Source organism: Lepisosteus platostomus, chromosome 11 (assembly GCF_059453375.1).
Source record: "Lepisosteus platostomus isolate fLepPlt1 chromosome 11, fLepPlt1.hap1, whole genome shotgun sequence".
NCBI classification, from domain to species: domain Eukaryota; kingdom Metazoa; phylum Chordata; class Actinopteri; order Semionotiformes; family Lepisosteidae; genus Lepisosteus; species Lepisosteus platostomus.
The window spans coordinates 48,072,192-48,093,037 of NC_142621.1; the positions used below are offsets into that span (position 1 = coordinate 48,072,192).

A 20,846-nucleotide genomic window follows, 5' to 3' on the forward strand; every position below is an offset into this window, starting at 1 on the left:
TCCCCAACTTCTGCATTTCGGCACAGTCTCTCCTTTGTGCAAGAGCGCTCGCCAAACCCTAAACCGGTTACTTCAGCCAGAGCTCCTTCACATTCACGTCAAACCGCTTACCAGTAATCAAAGGGCAGCTGATAAAATACCAGGTAGGAAAAAAAAAAACGTTGTCATTTTCTGACAGCACAGGTAGTTGTTGAGTGTCTAAATTAAAACTCCAGACTTGTCAAGCTGCTTCTGAAGAGAGTCCAGAGGCTGTGCTTCAGTCACCTTGCTTGGAATCCTGCTCCAGGCACCCACAACTCTTTATGTAAAGAATGGTTTTCCATGTTTCAAATGAAGTTCCTGTTAGTTTCCAGTTGCACCAGGTATTGGACCGAGCCTCTTAGGATTTTCAAACATTTCCTCTGGCCTAGACTGGAGAGGCTTCTGGCCCTCTTATAGTATAACACGCAGTGTTTCTTTATTTAAACTCAGCGCATTAACTGGGACAGAAAGCAATTCTTATTCAGTTAATAAAGAATGGCAAAGTGAAACTCGGACACCCTGCGCACGCAATTTGGGTTATTCGTCTCCAGTCGCAGTCTCCTTCGAGCAGCAGCACCTGCAGGGCTGGGAGAAACCGCTGAACTGCACCAGTTAAGCCAGTGATGAGCTGACTGCGGTCATCAAGCGTCGAACTGGAGTGAACTCCTGCAGACAGCGGCCCAGCAGGGCCACAGCTTTGTCACCCTGCCTGGTACAGGGAACTGGCCCACAGAGCTAATAAAAGAAACTGTATCCTCTAAATCAGGGGGTTCCCAGTCCTGATAAATGGGGACAGCCCCACCTGCTGGGCTTCACTGCAGCTGAGCTCTTGACTTGAACGTTCAAACCAATGCAAGTCTTTTTTTTTCCCCACTCCAGGTTGGGGACTTGGTTACTGAAGAAACACACAGGTTAAAAGGCAGCCTTGTGGAGACTCAGGAGTTCAAATGAAACCTGTCCAGGTCTGTCAAGGTTCAGTTGTTTGAGCGAGCTCTCAGGCGGGACAGACCCCAGCTTTAACCCCCCTGAGCCCCCCGCAGTCAGTAAAGGCTGACCTCCAACAGCCTGCTTCTGGGGACGGGGGGCAGGAGCAGCCCCGCCCCAGCGAAACAAACCCCTCGCTCCTCTCAGACCGTTTCCTCCCGGCCCTGCAGTGGAAGCATGAAAGCCGATAGAGACCAGCGGGGCCAGCCGGGCGCAGAGAGCCACACCTGCACTCAGGCAACAGTGCTCCGCCCCCCCCGCACACGCGTGATCACAGAAACCACAGAGCCGGAGCAGTACAGCACACTGGTATTTATTGTACTCTCGGGGAAGAAAAAAAATCAGGAATGGAAAAAGATGCCGGAGAGACAGGCTGGCATGGAGAGGCGGGGACGTAGTTCAACTCTACTGAGAGGCAAGTTGTGGCAAACTGGTGTCTCACAGAGTAAATGATATATAAACAAAAAAAAAAAAGAAAAACAGGTGCGATTTATACAGTATCTCCGATCTAAAAGCGGTACAGGTGAGGAAGCGGACAGAAACAGCACTGGAAATGAATAAGAACTGCGCTCGAAGGGGAGGCCGAGGGTTCGAGTGAGGCCAGGGCACCGCAGGGAGAGGACCGTTCGCGCAGACCGGCCAGAGGGGCCCGGGACACTGGCTCTGTCGAGGGGGTCTCCCGGGACCCTGCCCACCCAGACCAGACGAGAGGCTCCGCCACCCTCACAAGAGCTAAAAAAAAACAAATCGCCTCTGGGCAACATGGATTAATCCTCGAGCGGTCTCGGCTTCATGCAGCGCGGAAATCTAGACATACCGTTAAAAAAAAAAAAGCCTCATAAATTATTACATTCAATAAAGACATGCAATCAAAACAAAACAAAAATTAGACTTTATAACATAAAACACCATGGCTTGTGATGGCTTGAGGTGTTAATTCTCCCATTTCAGCTGAAAATATGATCTTTAGATACTGTTTTGTTTAATTCATCCAGCAATCTTATTCCGATTGCCTGTATATACATTATATACACCGAGTCCATTTGCAATGGGCCTCACAGCGATGGCAGTTACAGTTTAAGCCTTTCCTTCTCCCCACTTTCCCTTAAAGTGACCTCTGATGGAAAAAGGTCTTAGTTTCTCTGAGACTCCCCTGGCCTGACTGCAGTCCCCAGGCACACCAAGGCTGAAGCCCCTTTTTAAAAAGATGTCAATGAGAGACGAATGGGCTGCTGAATGATTAAAAACAGTGTCAATCACGGGCTCTCGCGGACTCCGCAGCAGACAGGACACCGGCTGTGGGGTCCGTCCCGGGACACCGGCCTGGCCGCGGTGCGCTGATCACCGCTGCTTCAGCAGCGCCCGGTACATGGCGAAGCCCAGCACGGCGAACACCGTGGCCCCCACGCTCGCCCGCAGCCAGAACGTCGAGCTCTTCAGGTCCGCCTGGGTCACGTGCCTGCGACAGGGGGCAGAACAGACACACAGCGACACCGCTGAGACCCGGCCCTGCGGTGCACACACACGCTCACACGCTCACACGCTCACACGCTCACACGCTCACACGCTCACACGGCTCACACACGCGGCTCACACACGCGGCTCACACACGCGGCTCACACGCGGCTCACACGCGGCTCACACGCGGCTCACACGCGGCTCACACGCGGCTCACACGCGGCTCACACGCGGCTCACACGCGGCTCACACGCGGCTCACACGCGGCTCACACGCGGCTCACACGCGGCTCACACGCGGCTCACACGCGGCTCACACGCGGCTCACACGCGGCTCACACGCGGCTCACACGCGGCTCACACGCGGCTCACACACACACACACGGCTCACACCGCTAAGACCCGGCCCTGCGGCGCACACACACACAGAGCGCGCGACAGAGGCTTCCTGGGGTAACATGAAACAAACCTCCCCTGCCCCTTTTTTGTGGGGAAAAGGTCTGGTTTAGAGGACCCTGTGCTGGATGTTTTGTGTTACTTTACAGGTGCAGAGCACACCTGGTGTCACTCTGTGCATTCAGAAACAGACAGACAGACGTCCCGGTCGAACCCTGAGCAAAGGGGAGACTAGTAAAATGAGGCTAGCGTACACAGCCACTGCGGCAGCACAGAGCAGGCGGAGACGAGACGAGGAAATGAGTGAAGCAGGCATGCTCGAGGGCGATACACTCCTGACCCAGAGCACGGTCAGCAAGCACAGGGCAGAGGACAGGGGCCGCCTGACCCAGAGCAGGGGACCAGGTCAGTGGACAGTATGACAGCTTAGTCAGAAGCTCAACCAAGACAAAGAAGCAAAGGTTAAATAAAAAGGGCTTCCCCCTGCCTGCTCATTAAATGCTATCCCCTCCAATGTGGTCTGGTTAAGGTCTTCAGACAACCAGAAGCTTAATTAAACAGGTTTAAAAGTTATCCACTAACAAATTGCTGTACTGAAGATCTGGTATATAGTCCCTATTGTAGTGCTAATTTCTGAATCTTTCCAGTAATAATTGCCCCCTCTTTCCTGACCTGACAGACTGGGAACTTCCCTCCCCCACCAGCGGACAAACAGACAAGAGAACTGGTCTGAGGCCACACAGAACAATCACGTGACAGAACAACTATTCACCTCGCCCAGATAGCAAAAGTGTCCCACAGATAAAATCACGTTAGAGCACAGAAGCGTCTCATCTGCGCGGGACGGGGCGCTGCTGACACGCAGGGAGGCATGCAGGGGTGTGGGCAGGGGAAAACCGACACAAACTGTCAATAACGAACCAAAAGCGTCTGTGGACAGACACGTTCAATGAGGGACAGCTGTGAAAGTGCACACAGATGAAGGGGCTGGAATAAGAACGGACGATTCAGTGGGGAGTTAGGGCAAGCTGAGCAGCAGGGTGCCCAGGTGGAGACGGTATTAGCGGCCGCACTGGGCCCCCCTCGGGCCGGTCCGTTACCTGGGCCCGGGCGGGACGCGGGTGTCGACAGTCGACCCCAGGAAGGCGGAATCCTCCAGGGAGCTCACCGCGTGCACCTGGTGGACAAGGCTGCCGTCCTCGCTGGCCAGGAGCAGGGCGCCCAGCGCGTCTACCCGGGGCCCCAGCCTTCCGCACACACGCACACAGGAGGCGGTTCAAGGGCACGCCCGCGAGAGGACCCCGCCGCCCCCCAGACCTCAGCACAACCCCCCTGTGCCTGGGTCAGCCAACACCACACTGACGCCCCGCCGGCTCTGGCCCACAGGCCTGCCACACGCTTTGGAGACAGCGGCAGTCCTCACCACTGAATCAAACCGATGACCTAATTTTGACCTCTTTGAAGCTTTTCAGCTCCGCTGGCCTATTTAAAAGACAAATCGGAATTTTTCCCAACTACGCATCTTCCAACCTTTCTCCGGGCCTTGAAAGTGATGAAAAACAATCGGGTAACGTTTCCGTGCGCGGAAGCAATGGAGGAATTCCAGTTCAATTAGCTCTGGGCTCAGGGGAGCCAGGCTGATCCGGCTCTGCTGCTCGTCACAGACACACCAGGCTGTGAACCTGTTTACACACAAGTGTGAGCAATATACAGCCAGCTGGAATAAATCCGTCTAATGAAACATGTGAAAAGCAGCTAGTTCTGTTCCTAAATGTGTTCTGCAGTGATCTCTTCAAAGTCCTGCAGTACAGGAGTAGAATTTCACATGGCTTGGCAGTTTAGCATCAACAGTGAAAGGCACAAGCTGCGACAGTGTGCCTACCACTGTCACTCTCCCACAATGGGAGAGATCCTTGAGAAACCACTAACAAGAGAGGAGCCAGAGGCTCTGTATCCAGCCTGTCTTGTTTGATAACAGTGGCTCACAGCGGAGCAGGAGCTATTATTTCTGGGACAGAGAGAGCAGCAGGTATAACGTTTTTTTGTGAATTCAGTGATACTGGCACTACACTGTTCGGCATTGACAAGGAAACATGGTCAAAGCCTCTAAACTACTGAGCCAGGCTCCAAAGGGTTAGCTTTCCTCTCCTATTTAATTTCTCTAAAAGAGCGCAGGGGATTTTTAGATGGAAACTCAGAGCACACACACTGGGAACCGATACAGGGAAGTGCTTTATTTGCAACAAAGGAAGTTGTGAACACTTGGAAACGTTTGCCAACCCCCGATGCCCCTTCAAGAGCCGATCCGACACTCTCAGGTCAGCACGGACTAAAAAAACTGATTCTCAATCAAGGCTGCTCTGTATGTTCCTGTAGACCAGGGGTGGCCAGTCCCCATTCCGGAGAGCCAAAATCAAACACACTTTGATTAGCCACTGCTAAACCTTCAACTTCTCAATGCTTTAAACACATTTGTATGTCATAGATTTGTCCAATTAGCATCTCGGAGAAGAATATTTGATCTGAAAATATGAAAACCTTGCAGCTCTAACTGAACCTAAAACACACGCACCAGGTCTTTACAGATCTGACTATTTAAATGGGAACTATAAGTTCTGCTGGACTGTGTCTCTCCAGAATCGGGACTGGTGATCCCTGATGATGTACGACACCCTGTAACAGCTGAACCAAAAAGCCTCAGAGATCACTTGAGTGTTCAAAAACGTTAAGAGGATTGACCACTTAGAAAACTGTGATGCTTATAAATTTCTCAGTAGCCTTGTTTCAGATAGAAGGAGCCGCCCTGCTATGTCTGTACACAAACAGGGGCTGCAGTGTTTCCAATGAAAGCAGGTATTTTTTTAGAAAACAAAATGATTTGGTTGCAATAGAGGTAAGCTGTTCTCGGAGCAGTCAGTGTGGTGTAGGAAGACCCTGGGAGAACTCGTTATTTCAGCGATAAGTGGTGCTGGATCTGGTGCCACTCCTGTACACCAACACTGTGTTAGAGTCACGAAACACACAAGACCAACCTTGTTAACCGAGCATGACCGTCATGAGCCCCACACGAGCGATACTTCAGCAGGGGGCTTCGCACACTGTCAGAGAAGGACAGCAGCCGCGTCTGCACAGCAGCTCCATCGCCTGCTCTCTGCTTTATCACAGACACTGCCATACTGGAACCTCAGCTTTTAGAAGGGGGTTACAGGCTATTCCCATGTCTTTAATCCCAGTTTAACAAAAGATTTGCATGCATGCAGCAGCAGCCCCGATCAGAAGTACAAATGCAGCATTTCTCTTTAGGAAAGGCACTGCTTTCTTAATGCACTAAAAACACAACTTGGCTTCAGCTGCTTTCAAAGTTCACCCTGGAAAGACGCGCCACCAAAACCACCCTGCAGGCTCGTTTCTGCCTAGCGGCTCGTAACACAGAGGAGTGAAGAGAGAAACAATAACCTGCTCTGCTGTGGAGTGCAGCAGGACCTCAAGCCTCAGAAGCAGTTCTGGAGTGAAGGGTCCCCACTTTACTCTAACAACTCTAACACACCATGCCCATTTCATGACACCCCTTGAAACGATGCTGGTAGGAGGCAGAAGCAAAAGTCTAGAGCAAGTCACTCCTGAGAAACAGCCCCTGAGCCTCGGTCTGGCAGTCCAAACGCTGAAGCGGCTATTGTCTGAGCAAAGACCACGAGTTTTCCTCTGGGCTCCCTAGTGCACAGCTGGGGTGAGCCTCTCTGTCTGTCAGAGACGAGGCGTTTTGCAGTGCTCAGCTCAGTAAACCAGCTCCCTCGTCTACAGGCGGAGGAATATCATGTGCTCACAAAAGGAGCCCACAGGGTGCTGCTTCTCAAAGCGAAATGCTGCTGGAATATGAGAGGCTGACGATGACATACGGTACGTCAGGGGAGAGACAGAGCACACCCGACACAGAAACATCAGACAAGGCTAAGCAGGCGAAGAGAAGGATGCAGGTTACAAAACAAGACAAAAAATAAGTCCAAGGTTAGCAGACAGCAAACAGGTGCAGCAGAAAAATGAACAAAGCCAGCCAGACACATGAAAATGAACACCTATGGGGAAAAAGCAACAACAAAATTAAACTTTACGGAGTACAAATGAAGTCAGAAATTAGAGTGTTTCAACAATAAAGACTGTCCTCTTCCCCCTTTAACGTGTGACTATTTCTGAACTATTTTAAAACATCTCTGGAATGTTCAGACCAGCAGGTGCTGCACAACGGTGAGAGTTACAATATCGAATCAGCTCTGCAGGGCATTCAGAGGCACCGGAGTGCTTTTCCCAAGTAAGACAATCGCCCTGCTCAGGCTACCTTCAGGGAAGCAACACGCTCTAAATGAATGCAAGTTCACACCACTTCCCCATGGGGGAGGAAATTCAGGCGTCGCTCCCCTGCCAGTATCTTTGGGCTCTTCGCCAGGTGAAGCTGGAAGCCACTGGACTGGATGCAGCCTCTGTTGTTTCAACAAGCACGTTAAAGTGTGCAACCTGTGGACTGAACATTCACGCAAATAATTCTTCTCTTCTCCAGTCGGAAACATCATAGAAGATATTCATGCTCTCCGCCGCCCTCCTCTCGGAAATGAACCCTTCACACCTTTCAGCAAAGCGCAAAGCCTCGTCCCGGCAGAACTGAGCTGACCGGCCTGTCCCCCGCCCTGGGAAGATCGGTGTTGGTCACAGTTGTGAACAACATCACTGACAAAGCAAACTCACTTTTGCTAGAGATGATTTTTTCTTTGTAAATTATTTCACCTACTCTCTCGTTTAGATTTTGAACAGTATTCTTTTCTGTTTAGATTACAGCAGACTTTACTGCAGCTCCTCCCACAAGCACACATGAAGTCTTCTATGAGGTTTCCCATGATCCTGCCCGGGCTCGTCTCAGCAGGGCAGAACCGGACCAGAACCGCACAGAGGTGGTGCTCCTACGGAGGGAGGCATCACACCTCTCAGGACAGATTTACACACTGCATATCCACCGCTCTCTTCCGGGTAAACACAGACTGCCAATGAGGAAGTCAGGACTGTGAAGATGTCAGCCACAGTTCTGCTGCTCTTGGGTTTTACCTCGATAAGATCTCTCCTGGAGCACACCAATACTGTCTCGCCATTCTCTCCCAAAAAGAGAGCTGTGCTTAAAACAAAGGCCATAAGTTTATTGTTTTGATTAAGCAGAAGTCAGAAACAGCCCACTTCTCGAGATATTGGGTTTTTAAAGTTGCGATATTTTTAACTTTTTTTTTTAGATCCCCTGCCACTATCAATAAGAGATGACTGACGGCAATGCTGCACATGCAGCAGAGCTCCTTGGGGGGGATTTATGCAAATTTCCCCCAGGTTTCAATTCCAGTTGGGTTGGAGAGGCAACAAACAGCAAATAGCCACCAGCAGATAAGGCTCACTGTGCGTGGTTAGAATTCTTCTGTGTCACTAAACCCAGAGGCAGAAAAACCTGAAAGTCAACTACAGGAAATCAACACAAGGCTATACTATAAACACTATCAATACAACATACTGGAGTCACGTAAAAGAAGAATTTCTCACTTAACTCTGCGGAGGGAACTCACTTATTAGCTACTGGCTGATGTCCTTGTGTAACCGTGAGGTTTAAGAGATTCCCTGGCGATCTTTTTAGATCGAGTCAGACAGCTTATCAGGGAAGAGCTCTGCAGGAGATCCTCTTACCACACAGCAGCCGACTTGACCGGCCAGCAAAGGAAGAGGATTAGCAGGAGAGGTCATTTTGGGGGTGAAATGGACAGACCTACACTTGGAGAAAGCTGTCCTCCAACCCGAGCTGGACAGGTATATAGTAGAAGGAAAGGCTTCTGCAGCAGCAGAGCAATATCTGTTGCAGGCAATTAGGCAGTGATCAAAACCATTTGTTATCAGCTGGATTGTTTGCCTAACGCACAGCCCTCAATAATTAGCAAATGGTTTTGTGCAAAGGGATGGGGGCTGCAGTTTCTCAGATAGCTGGGCCTTGGCTCCTCATCTCAGCCAAAGGACAGAGCGCAGTAGCCGTCAGGTTTGGGGGCACAACTTGAGCTCGAACCTACAACCTCCTGGTGCTTCAGCTGCTAGACAGACCACTCAGCCCTAAGCTGCCTGCAGAGGCAGTCAAGCTGGTTTTGCTGCACAGCACTATTAGTTTGTAACCGGCACTGCAAGCTGTCTCACCTATAAGAAACATGCATGACCCCACAAGCATTTCAGTTTGTCTGAACAAGCTGCTGATTGAGGGTTTTAAAGGACCTGCCAGAGGCGTGATGGGAATGAACTAATACCCCTGTATCCTGGACACAGCCAGGCACTGCGAGTCGAAACCAGAAAAGGCATCTGACCAGACAAACAGTCTAGGAGATGTCCCTGTCTGAAAATGAAACTATCAGAAAGACCTCTCTTCTCGTCACTCTGGAAGTTCTTCTCCAGGATCTTTCTCTCAGCACTGAGAGAGAGCGCTGGAGAGAATGAGTCACCCCCGAAAACGTTGCTACTGCACTTGATCAACTGAGAAGGCAGCCGTTTGCATTGGAGGACACTGGGAGAGGCGTGTGCTGGAACACCAACGGTCAGAACTATAACTATGACAAAGTATTCAACGTCAACCACAACAAACCCAGCTTGGAATGCATCCAAAACATCTAAACACACCTAAAAGTGTTCAAGTGGATATGCAGCGTTAAACCCCCACTATATTAATAACAACAGAGAAAAAGCAGTGTTAAAAAGTGCTCTGAAAAAAGTCCCCGGAATGGGGACCATTGAAGGAAAGGTAAGGACCTGTTGAGAACGGCAGTGTAGAGTTTGGTCTTTACGCATTGCAGCAAGTCTGAGTTGAGGACGTTCTGACAGATGCAAAAGGTACACCTGTTGCAGGTGCACATACAGCGTAACCGGGCGTGGCTGCGGAGACACACAGAAGGAGAGCAGGTGAGACCCAGATGTTACACAACTGTGCTGTTGGGGGGGGGTCCCCTCACCTCCCCGCAGCTGGAGGACAGATTCAGGGTCCACACTACAGCCGTGCAGCACTAATCCCTCTCTGCTGGGGCAGCCAGCAGGACAAGCAGCGGGGCTCGAAGCCAGCTATCGGCAGCCAAGCCAGCCAGTCCCATTACACATGAACCTGGATCTCCAGCTCATTACCCACACTTCTTAATGTGGGCGACTTGTCGTGGTGACCGATCACAACACTGGCCAGCAGCAGCTCTAGTCAAAGAGCCCTTACTTGAGACAAACCTCTCATATTGTTTTCCCTAAAACACGTCGAGTCTGCACAGCCCGAGCTGGAAAGAGGTGAAAAGGCAGAAACAATGGGCCTTCGGGGCCCCAGCCGCCAGCTCCCACACAGGCTGGGGCAGATTTCCACACAGGGAGCGTGTCAGATGGGCAGGGCACCAGCGAGAGGAAGCAGGAGAAGGGAGGGACACAGGCTGCGACTGAACACACACGTGCCAAGTACGGATGAAAACTCAAAACGGAAAAAAAAGCAGCCCATTTCAAACAGAAAAAGCTCGTCAGTTATTGAAAAAGAAACATGCAATTTTCTTCACAGCTCATGTTCAGCAATGCTAACACATTAAAAACATTATACGAACAGAATATGTTGTCGATCTTAATTATGAGCTGTTCAGTGCTCGAGATCTGCATTATAATATTAATTCCAACCCCCCTCCCCCCAGATAAAAAGAACCCGCAGCCTTACTAAGCTTTTGCTCATTTCTTTCCCACTAACAGGTTACTGCAAAAACACACACACCTTCCCACTACACCCTCTTCCAGGGGAGCTGCAGGCAGGAGTCCTACTGAGGACACCGCAGCTCACCTCTCGCTGGCAGGCCGGGGTCCCCACCTGGGGCAGCTGGCAGCACAGAGCCAAAGACATTTCAGCATCCTTCCGAGACTGAGGACTTCAAAACCGGGGTTTACAGAAGACACTACACTCAGACCCCCGAAGCCCAGGTCACGGGCTTCTCGGTGCCGAGCCCGGGCAGTACCGAGAACTGGGGCGCCCACTGTACACGATCACTCCACACCTGCTGTCAGATTTTGTACAGGTCCGCTACTGTTGCTCTGAAGTTTGGGCCGTTTAAGGTTGGAGGAAAACCCGTGCTTACCGGATCATTACAGGTTCACAGGTGGAGGAAAAGTGGATTTCCTTTTCCTTTCCAAATACAGCTCAGCAGTTACTTAAAAATAACTTATTTAAGCATGAAGATGTGTGACGTTCACACAGAAGCATTACAATGGAAACATAAGTCATAAGTATGTGTAAGATACCATGGCTTTAGCTTTATGCAATAGTTACCCAGAAGATATCAGTGATAACATTCAAGTATTTATCCTTGATTGTGCATTTTCTTCCATTTGAAAACTCGCCTGGCTACCTGGCCTCCACCTGCAGATTTAAGGATTTAGAAGACGCCCTGCAAAATGTCTTTGTTCGGTACAGAAGAAAAGAGTGATGGCAGAAGCAGGTGGCAGACTGGGGGGCGTGCAGGGCTCAGGGTGCGAGGGGGCAGCAGGGGGCGCTGTACTCACGGGTACATGGCCATGGTGGTCAGCTTGACGTAGAGCTCTTTGCTGGGGACGTCCACGGTGTTGCAGGTGAAGGCCTGGGGAGGCGGGATCTTGTGCTTCTTGCAGAAGTCCGGCGGGGAGGTGCCGCACTGCTGCTTGACCTCGTGCAGGTCGGACTTGGCGGCGACGATCATGCATGGCGTCTTGCTGTCCATGAAGTGTTGCTGTGGGCAAACCAAAACACGCAGGGGGGGTCGTTTCACCAGAGCTGCACTGGTGCACGAGCAGCACAGATTCAGCGTGCACTTACAACACAACCAACATTTGTGCAAGAGAACATTCAGCGTGCACTTAAAACACAAACGACTGGACATTTAGCGTGCAATGTCAGAACATAGAAATGCAAGAAAGATTCCACAGGAGAGGAAACAAGTTTGCTATTTAGTAGCTTATTGATCCCAGGATCCCATCCGGCTGCGTCTCAAAAGCAGCCAGGTTAATGGCATCAACAACAGGGCTGGGCAGCTTGTCTCCTGCTCCCACGTCAAAAACCCCACGGGCAGGGGGAGAGGGAGTACCTTAAAGATCTTGGCACAGAACTCAAAGGACCTGGGGTTGCTGGAGTCGTAGACAAGGCAGACGACGTCACAGGAGAGGTCAGTGTCCGAGAGGAACTCGGAGTCGGTGAACACCTCATGCAGCTGGAAAGGATGGACAGACATCAGGAGCAAAGCAATTTCCTTTTCTTACAAGCTTTCTGCTGTGGAAGAACTGGGAACCTGTGTGCAGCTGGATAATTTTTTTCCCAGACTTTTGTGGTAGATTACATCACTCACAATGTCCACATCATTACATAGGTTCACAATTTGCTTCTGGTGATGAGGAGGGAAAAAACCCCCACAAAAGATAACAGCCAGGAGTGAAGTCAAGAGCCTGTGATTTTTCTGAAGGTGACCAGGTGAACATGCTGGACACTGGATAACCAGTGCAGAGTCGAGCGGTGAAGCCCAATACCTGAACACTTGTGGTGTTACTACTCAAGCTCCGCAAGTTAAGCTGCACACGTCAGACTGAGGTTGGCATGGCTCCCTTAGATTCACACCTGGTCCTGCAGGGCTGAAGCCTTCACCTCACCCTGGACCCTTAACACAGTTATGCGCTGAAGGTCAGGGTCCCTGACACAAGGCCACCTCAAACTGGGATCTCAAGATAGTTACAGGATACAACAGCTTCTTGAGATGAATGAACAATAGAACAGTTTTGTTTCCATTTACCATGATTTTCTTGCTTTTAAATTGTCACTGACTTATTTATTTCAGAACGTCAATGTCTTTACTCAAATCAACTGCTCACCTAACTGGTCTTTATTTCCACTGTTCCCATGTCTTCACTCATTGATGATTATCGGGTTATTAGAAACTGCCTATAGGACCTGGGAACTGTGGCCCTGCACAACCTGGAGTTACTGACAGAGGGGTGACTTTGACAGAGGGGTGCTTTGCTTTGCGTCACCCTGGAGAACGGGCGAGTAATTGCCGGAGGGCGTTTCCCGATTAAGGCCGTGCCAGCATCAACTCACCAGCAGGTATTTCTCCTGGCCGTACACGTAGGTGGTACTGATGGCGTAGTAAGACTTGTGGTCCTCTCTGATCTGCCTCTGGCGCTGTGGATGAGAAGAGTGGGTCAGGCGGTCTCTCTCCCCCCACACCAGCCCTCTCTGGTCCTCGCCGACGGGGGGCGGGGGCGGTGAGCTCACCATGAGGTTCCGGCCCAGGAAGGCCTGCAGGAACCCACTCTTCCCACAGCCCCTCATCCCGATGACGTTGCACCGGAAGACGTTGCGCTGCGTCTGCCTCTTCTGCAGGTCGATCTTCTTGTCGCGAGTCACTGCGGGAGGAGAGGCGCGCGCACACACACACACACACACACACACACACACACACACACACACACACACACACACACACACACACGTCAGTCCGCACAGCTTTAAGCAGGCGCCCCCACGTCCACGTGCTCCTGCCCCTCTCGAGCAGGGACGCCCCGACTCGGTGGACTGCAGCAGCGCCACCATGTACGGAGCTGCCCTCTAAAAGCGTGCTTGACATAAATATCCGTGGCATCTTCTTTTCTCTCCCATTTAAATTAAAGACCCCTCTGGAGACTTCCGAATCATCCCTGCTAAAACTGGTACTCACACCCACCAAAGCCCCTGCATGAGCACGTCGCCGCTGGCTCAGTCACACCTGGCCACCCGCTCACCTGTGATGGCGGCGGCCTGGGACTCCTGCTCGCAGATGATGGAGTAGCCTAGGTAGCCCATGTACTCCAGACAGCGCTGCACGTCCAGGTATGTCGTCAACCTGCCAGGACACAGAAAACCAATCGCAACGCATCCCCACACACCCTGGATATCACTGGAGTGGACATACAAATCCTTATAGGTTGTGCAACATGACCGCTGGATACACTGGTCCTCCTGTTTAACTCTCTGATGACGGTATGTTCCTTTGGAAGTGACCCCTCAGCGCCGGAGGTGGGCAACGAGGGTGCAAGCAGCGGCCGGACTCACGTCCACTGCGACAGGTATCCCTGGTAGGTGATCCAGCCCTGGTCATTGGTGCACACGGTGTTGTTGACGTCGGGGCCCCAGGGCATGTATGGAAACACTTTGAATAAGTCCTTCAGCTCATCGGGAGAGAGGGCGCAGTCCCTGTCCTGAAACACAGCCGCCAGAGACTTTCAGTACGAGACCAGCAGCGCACTCCGACCCCACCCCCCACCCCCACCGGCTCTGGCTCCCTTAAAGCTCGGAACAAGGAATAACAAAACAGAGGAGGGAAACACAACAGCACACATGACCAGACGGCGCCCACCGGACGTACCAGGTCGTGCTTGTCGAACACACTCTGCAGGAAGAGGTACGCATTGTGGTTCAGCTCGGTGGTGCAGTCCGGTGGTATTTTTAACCTGCCACAACACACGAAGCGCAAGACTGAGAACACGCTAAGGATTAAGGGATTAAATACTGATTTAGCCGAGGCCCGCTGTCCAGGGAGCCTGTGGAGGCTTTCTGCCAGCCACAGCAGGTCCCCCGCACAGCTCACGGCGGCCGGCGGCCGGGGGGAGGGGCCACGCACGGGGGGAACAGGTAGTCCTGCGTGAGCTCCAGGTCGTCGTCGTATCCAAAGCGCCGCAGAACGGTCCAGGTGGTCTCGTGCCTCCCCCTCTGAATGAACAGCGTGTGCAGGAACAGGAACCCTGCAGCAGAGAACAGCACCCCGGTCAGCGAGCGAGTGGGCCGGACCGCACCGAGCGGGACCGGGCCGCGGGGGGGAGGCGCGTGGACAAAGCTGCCCAGCTCCAGCGGTACCTGCGGGAGCTGCAGTGGACACCGAGCAACAAAATCGGAAAGGAAAAGCCGTCCTGCCGAGCTGCGAGAACGAGCTCCCAGGGGCCTGCGCCTCGCCCTGTACTTGCCCTTGAGCGTGAGCCCGTTGTTGCGGACGCCGTCGGCCATGTTCTTCCTCACCACGTTCTTCACGTCCTCCAGGGCCTGCGGCGCCAGGGGGGTGTTGAAACACGTCCTCTGAAAGGCGGAGACAGCGGCACACGGGTCAGCACAAGCAGGCGTTCACACGAATGCAGAAGCAGAAGCCAATCAGCCCATTGCCAAGGGCACCTTCCCACCTGGAAGAAGTTGAGCTCGGTGTCGTTGAGAATGCCGTCGTTGTCCAGGTCCGTGACCTTGAAGATGCGGGTCAGAGCTTTGATGCAGGCCGGCTTCATCTGCGAGGGCAGGCGGGGAAAAGGTCACGTCAACGGTGCGAGTCAAGACTGTCAAGCTCCCAACACACCCCCTTCCCTCGATCTTTTTTAAGTGAAACCCCTTAGAGAGCAGGGAAGGGAACCGTTTCATACCAATTTACCAACGCTATCAGAGCTATCAAATCATTTATCTCCGTCACCTTTGGTGAGTTTGTGGGTTCGAGTGAAAGCTGGGGTTCCTCGAACCCCCACCCCCAGTCCCGCTGGTCCTACCTCCTTCTCCTCTGGGCAGTACAGGGGGCCAGTGGGGTGCAGAACAGCCTTCTGTGCGTAATAGAACAGCTCGGAGATGTTCTTCAGGTTTTTTGCTGAACACTGCAAAAACAAAAACTTCGCTTTCCATTAGGGGCCTTGAGGAGAGGGAATATTAAAAAGCTGCTTTGCTCTGCGCAATGTCAAGTCTACAGACCGAAAAAGTGCCCTGCGCCGGAGTCCGGTGTGCGCAGCTCCTGGAACACATTTCCCTCTCAAAAGAGAAACAGTGGAAACCGTGATGAAACTCGGCTGCAGAGAACACTGCCTTGGCTTGGCCGTCTGGGCCACGCAGGCTGAACGCCACATGACTGCCACCTTACTCTGACCCAGTCTGCAATCTGCAGAGGGGATACATTCACGTCTTTACTTTCAGTCTGCTTCTGCAGAACCCAGTAGGGCATTGCACCTTTGCTGGTCAGGCTGCAGCGAGGGAATCCCGCCTGTAGGGAGCGCTCACCTCCACACAGGTCTCGATCTCGGTGTACTGGTTCATGATGGGAAGGATAGTCTCCATGCTGCTGTGTTCCACCAGGTCAGACTTGTTTCCCACCAGGATGAGGGGGACCCTGTTTCAGGACACACAGCAGAAATCAGCAGGCAGCTCCGATTCGGGGGGAGGAAAGGGCTCCACAGCCCCACAGTCCTCCAGCCTCCTCCTCTGCTCGTCAGGGACACACTCACACAGAGGGGCCTGAAGAGCAGAGGCATGTCTCCGTACTGACTGATCGCAGGCAAGAGTGAAAACACAGACTCATTCTGCAGGAGAGGAGGAAATCTGATGGTCACAAAGGCACAATAAAATAACATTGGAAAAATGGCGCATAACTTCTCTCCACACTCCCCAGCCAGAATGAAAAATAGTCATTTAATTGGCCTCTTTCAGTAGCTGGCCATTCTAAATCACCTACTAGTGCATCTTCTGTGCACTGCACTATTGGCTTAAAGGCTCCCAGAATAGCTTTATAATACTGACCACTGAAAACCACAGCTGTACACTCCCCTGGCGTTCTGCTCCTTAGCTTACAGGTAATAAACAGATTTCTAAACATCCAAGCTGCTCACTTAACAGACAATAAATCCCAACATTAAATCCCACACAACCCCCCGCCACCGAGCTGCTCACAACCCCGCTAACCACAGAGCCGGCTTCCACACCTGCTGTCCTTGTCTGTCCTGTCGTTGATGAGAGGGATCCACCGGCTCGTCACCTGGAGGAGGGCAGAAAGCAGTACACACGTGAACAACGCCAACTTCCACGCACCGGCAGCCATTTAAAAACCGATGGATACCCAAGCCACACACCTCAATGAAAAAGTGTAGATTTGTTTTGAGGACCAAACAAATATATAAACAAGTACAACAAAAAACTCAGGAACATTCAGCTCAAGCTGTTTTAATGTATATGAACTCATAAACCCCATATAACAACCAACATTTGCAGCACCAAGTAAAAAAACTGCAGTCAAACTCACCTTCTCAATGGAGTTTTTATTGTTGACTGAATACACTATGCAAATAACGTTAGCCTGCAAAAACAGGAAAAATTCAGAGGCTCTTAGAGATACAAAGCATGCAGAAATTAAACTTGTTGTGCTGTTCTTGCTTACTTGGTTCTGAATGTTTAATTTTGTTGAAACCAAAATATAAATCTGATCTCAAAAAAGCACGTGTAAAGATGTTTTTACATTATAACTAAAGTGACACCTTTTTGTTGAAAGGGGAATCCCAAAACTCACCTTTGATATTTCTTGATATAACTGTTCGTCTGTCTGCTCTGCTTCTGTAAAACACGAGAGAGAGAAAGAGCATCACAGTAGGTGTCTTCGCACATCCCTGCAGGGAACAGAGTAGCTGGGAGTCAGAGCGCTCCCAGCAGGATGACAAGAGACCAGGCAGGACTGCACCCTGTACGGGACTCTCCATCACAGGACACACACGGGGATTTAGAGACACCATGAAACCAGGTCAGCATGCCTTTTGAAAGTGGAAGGAAGCCGAAACACGACAACAAAAAAAACACACAAGCAAGGTCCGGGAAGCATGCAAACTCCCCACAGAATATCTCCTCAATTCTCAATCGAACCCAGGACCCAAGAGCTGCAGGGCAGCAGCAGTGACCAACCATGCCTCCCTTTCACAATATTGACAAACTATCCTCATGACGTTCTCAGGACAAAACAACAGACTGTGAAAAGTCTGTTAAAGCTGAACTTGCAATGTGTTCAGGACGAGAAACATCTGGACATTAATGAACGTTGCTTCTCCACCACGTATAGACAGATTACACTCATCAACTTCACGATTAATTACCTGAATAATCAACTATGTGTGTAGGGACCCTCTCCGGAGTGACGTCAGCAGGAATGGTGATTTCCTCAGCACGCAGAGGAACCTTAGGAAACAATTTCAATACAAGACATAAGGATGCGTGGAAGTATTTATTGCTCAAGGCAAGGAGCTGTGTCTGACGCTCCAGAGCACAGCCCTGTGTTGAAGCTGTGCAGTCCACGCTCCCTTCCTCCACTGAATGTATTACTACTATGTGCAAATACCAGCAACCTGAGTACAATCTGAGGAGAGACATTAATTATGAGCCAGTTAATAACTGACTACCTGAAACGGACACTGCCGACAGAAGAGAAGACGAAAACAAGCCCAGAAACTCCGGGCTTTAAAGATAAAGTAAAACAGGCCTTAAAAATGACCAGGTAGGGGAAACACACATACCTCATCTGGGAATTCCTCACTGACCAGCGACATGATCAAGGAAGTCTTCCCGACTTTGGCTGTAAAAACGACACAGAGAGCTGCTCAGTCTGGGATTCGGGTTTCTCCCCAAGGAGAGAAGCACAAGCCGGAAGCACAGCGAGCCAGCGACCGGCCTTGGGTTCGAACCAGGAGCCTTCTTACAACAAGCCCCTAAATGTAACCAACGCGCCACCTGGACGCCCTGGATTCTCTAGCTCTGAAAGTCCCCGAAAGCAGCAGTGCGTTCCCTGCCCTGGACACATCCATGCGCCTGTCGCGGGACCACAGCCTCGACAGTACGGAACAAGATGTCACCCCCGCGCGCATGTGCGCCTCAGGCAGATGGGAATCCCAGAGGAAGACCTCCAGTCCTGGAGACTGTCCACAGGACCCTGCGACTTGAGAGAGCCGGAGCTGTGCCAGAAACCGATGGGGAGCGACCACAGAGGAGGCTGGGGCCGACGGCTCAGCACAAGGCCGGGCGGAGAGCGCAGGACGCGCAGGGGACACAGCGCAGACTCCCGCTGGTCTCTCTCTGGAGCCAGGATCAGAAGCGGGGGGCGCAGGCCCAGGAACACCCTCTAACACGGGGCCTGGAGGGGTAGGACTCTCCCGGGTCTCTTCAGTACACTTGTCTTTGACGAGGGGCAGCTATTGGCAGTGCAGGAGAACACGTGCACAAGGCTCCATCCAAACAGGGCCCAGATAACCCTCGTATTTGCTATCTTTAGTAAATTGGCAGGAATTGCATCTAAGACAACTTCCCTGGGCGCTGCGGTTTCCTGTAATGCTCGGGCCACACTGCTCACAAAGGAGCTTGCAGACCAGCTGCCTCCAGAAGGCAGCAGGATTGTAGGACGTTCAGAGGTGCGAGCGGAATAGGGAGCCTGACTGCACAGGACGCCCCAGCAGCAGGACCGACTGGGGTGAGCGGTCCGTCCAGCTGACCGTCTGCAGGACACCCTGCCTCGCCCCCCCCCCTGCAGACACAGTCAGGTCTACGCGTGGGACCACACTGACAAGGCGCCCTGCTGGGTGCGAGGTGCGGGGGGGTCATTCCAAATGCATATGTCAAGACGCTCGGGAGAGCGGTCTCCCAGTGAGAGAGAGAACAGCAGCAGCCCACAGCTCCCCGGCCCTGACCCTGGCTTCAGACACTGGTCTGCTCTAATTATTTAAGCCCCGTGTCATCAACTGGAAAACATATGTTTAAAAATAATCATGTTAATCGACTGCTCTTCCTGGAACAAAACCCCCAAGACGCCAGTCCCAGGAAGCAGACCCGAGTGGCTCCAAGACCATTCGCCGCCTGTGCGCAGCCCTCTTCACCCGAAGCTCGTTCTAGAAAACACACATTTTGTAAACCACCGACAAGCACGGGCCCGGCCTCGCCAGCCCTTAAAAATGTCGCACCCGGCCGAGCCACAACATTACACTAGCGTGCGTATACAAACGCACGCCTGAAAACGTTTTGCAATGAAAGGCGAGCTGCCGCAGGGTGACCCACGCGTGACGTGCCCGCTGTCCCGTGTCCGCCGATGCCCGGCGACACCACGGAGCCTCGATCGCCACAGCCAGCCCAGCCCCCCCATCTCTCTCTCCAAGGAGAGAGCCATCAGCTGCGGGGAAAAGCATTTGGATCCCGAACCACCGAGACAGAAACGCGTTCGCTCGCTCGTACAGCGGTCGCCTTTCTTCCCCGGCGGAGTCACAATTTCCGCAGCACTTTTTTTTGGGGGGGGGGCGGTGGATTAAGTCAGATCTAAGATCTAGCTTCGCGTATGGACCGACCGGTGCCGGGTCAAGCACAGCAGAGCGCCCAGAAATAAACCTTTTAAAGAGGCACAACCGGCTACTCACGTTCCCCCACAAGCAATATCCGGACGTCTTTCCTCATTTTTTTTTTATTTTAAATCTCCTGCCGATTCACCCGCAGCTCGCTGTGTCTGTCGGCACCGAGCGGGGCAGCGCTCTGCCGGGCCTCCCGCCCCGGTCGGCGTCTGTAGGACGAAACGGACAGAGACTAATTCCCGGACTCCTCGGCGCTGCTGATTCCCGAAGGCGGGCAGTTTAGCTGCGGCGCGGCTCGCTGTCAGGTGCCAGCGACATTTTTTTTTCCCCCAGGAGAAGCCGTGTATTCCCGTGTCGTCTCCGGAGACGAGGTTTCTACTTCATGACATTCTGCAGAAGCCGCACGCCTCCTTGTGCCGACCTCCGCCGCCAGCCTGACGTCGACGGCGGCCGCGGGGGGACACGCTTGGTCGCAGGAGCGCCTGATTGTCAAAACGCGTTTCTCAATTCAGTTAGTTCTCGTTTCGGAGGCACAAGAAGCGGATTTCGAGAGCTCAGTCTCTACGGTTATTCCTCTGTGAAACGTGGTGCTTTAATATTTCAGCATTTGACCAAATATTTCACTGATCTGATTCAAAAATCCCATGTCCCATGAGCGCCGCCTACAGTTGGATGGTAGAAATACAACCGTGCCTTTTACTGACCGACTTGCTGTCAATAATAATAATTTCTTACACTTACTTAACGCTTTTCTGGACCCTCCACTCAAAGTGCTTTACAGGTAATGGGGATCCCCTCCACCATTACCTGTTATAAGGA

General features: G+C 52.1%; 1 protein-coding gene and 1 long non-coding RNA gene across 5 annotated transcripts; one reads left to right on the plus strand and one right to left on the minus strand.

The window, feature by feature from the left end:
• The first annotated feature begins 7 nt into the window (after window positions 1–7).
• LOC148652910 (uncharacterized) lies at window positions 8–1,752 on the plus strand. Its single transcript, XR_015925469.1, has 2 exons — window positions 8–143; window positions 901–1,752. It is a non-coding gene; the product is annotated as an uncharacterized LOC148652910 (long non-coding RNA).
• LOC148652911 (mitochondrial Rho GTPase 1-A) lies at window positions 1,303–20,570 on the minus strand. 4 transcript variants are annotated; one of them, XM_088600163.1, is made up of 21 exons: window positions 20,097–20,570; window positions 18,216–18,274; window positions 17,799–17,880; window positions 17,225–17,268; window positions 16,961–17,014; window positions 16,644–16,696; window positions 15,946–16,054; window positions 15,447–15,548; window positions 15,096–15,194; window positions 14,886–14,994; window positions 14,546–14,666; window positions 14,291–14,375; window positions 13,978–14,123; window positions 13,668–13,768; window positions 13,162–13,292; window positions 12,985–13,068; window positions 11,984–12,106; window positions 11,427–11,629; window positions 9,666–9,788; window positions 3,959–4,105; window positions 1,303–2,464 (listed from the first exon to the last, which is right to left on the minus strand). In XM_088600163.1, exons 1-21 carry the CDS (start codon window positions 20,131–20,133, stop codon window positions 2,347–2,349), a joined length of 2,130 nt encoding a protein of 709 aa, XP_088456289.1. In that variant the 5' UTR covers window positions 20,134–20,570; the 3' UTR covers window positions 1,303–2,346. The 4 variants fall into 4 exon arrangements, with proteins under 4 accessions (XP_088456289.1, XP_088456291.1, XP_088456293.1 ...); XM_088600165.1 differs by lacking the exon at window positions 3,959–4,105 and having other exon boundaries at window positions 20,097–20,543; XM_088600166.1 differs by lacking the exons at window positions 1,303–2,464; window positions 3,959–4,105 and adding an exon at window positions 6,032–6,931 and having other exon boundaries at window positions 20,097–20,548.
• Between the last annotated feature and the right edge of the window lie 276 nt (window positions 20,571–20,846).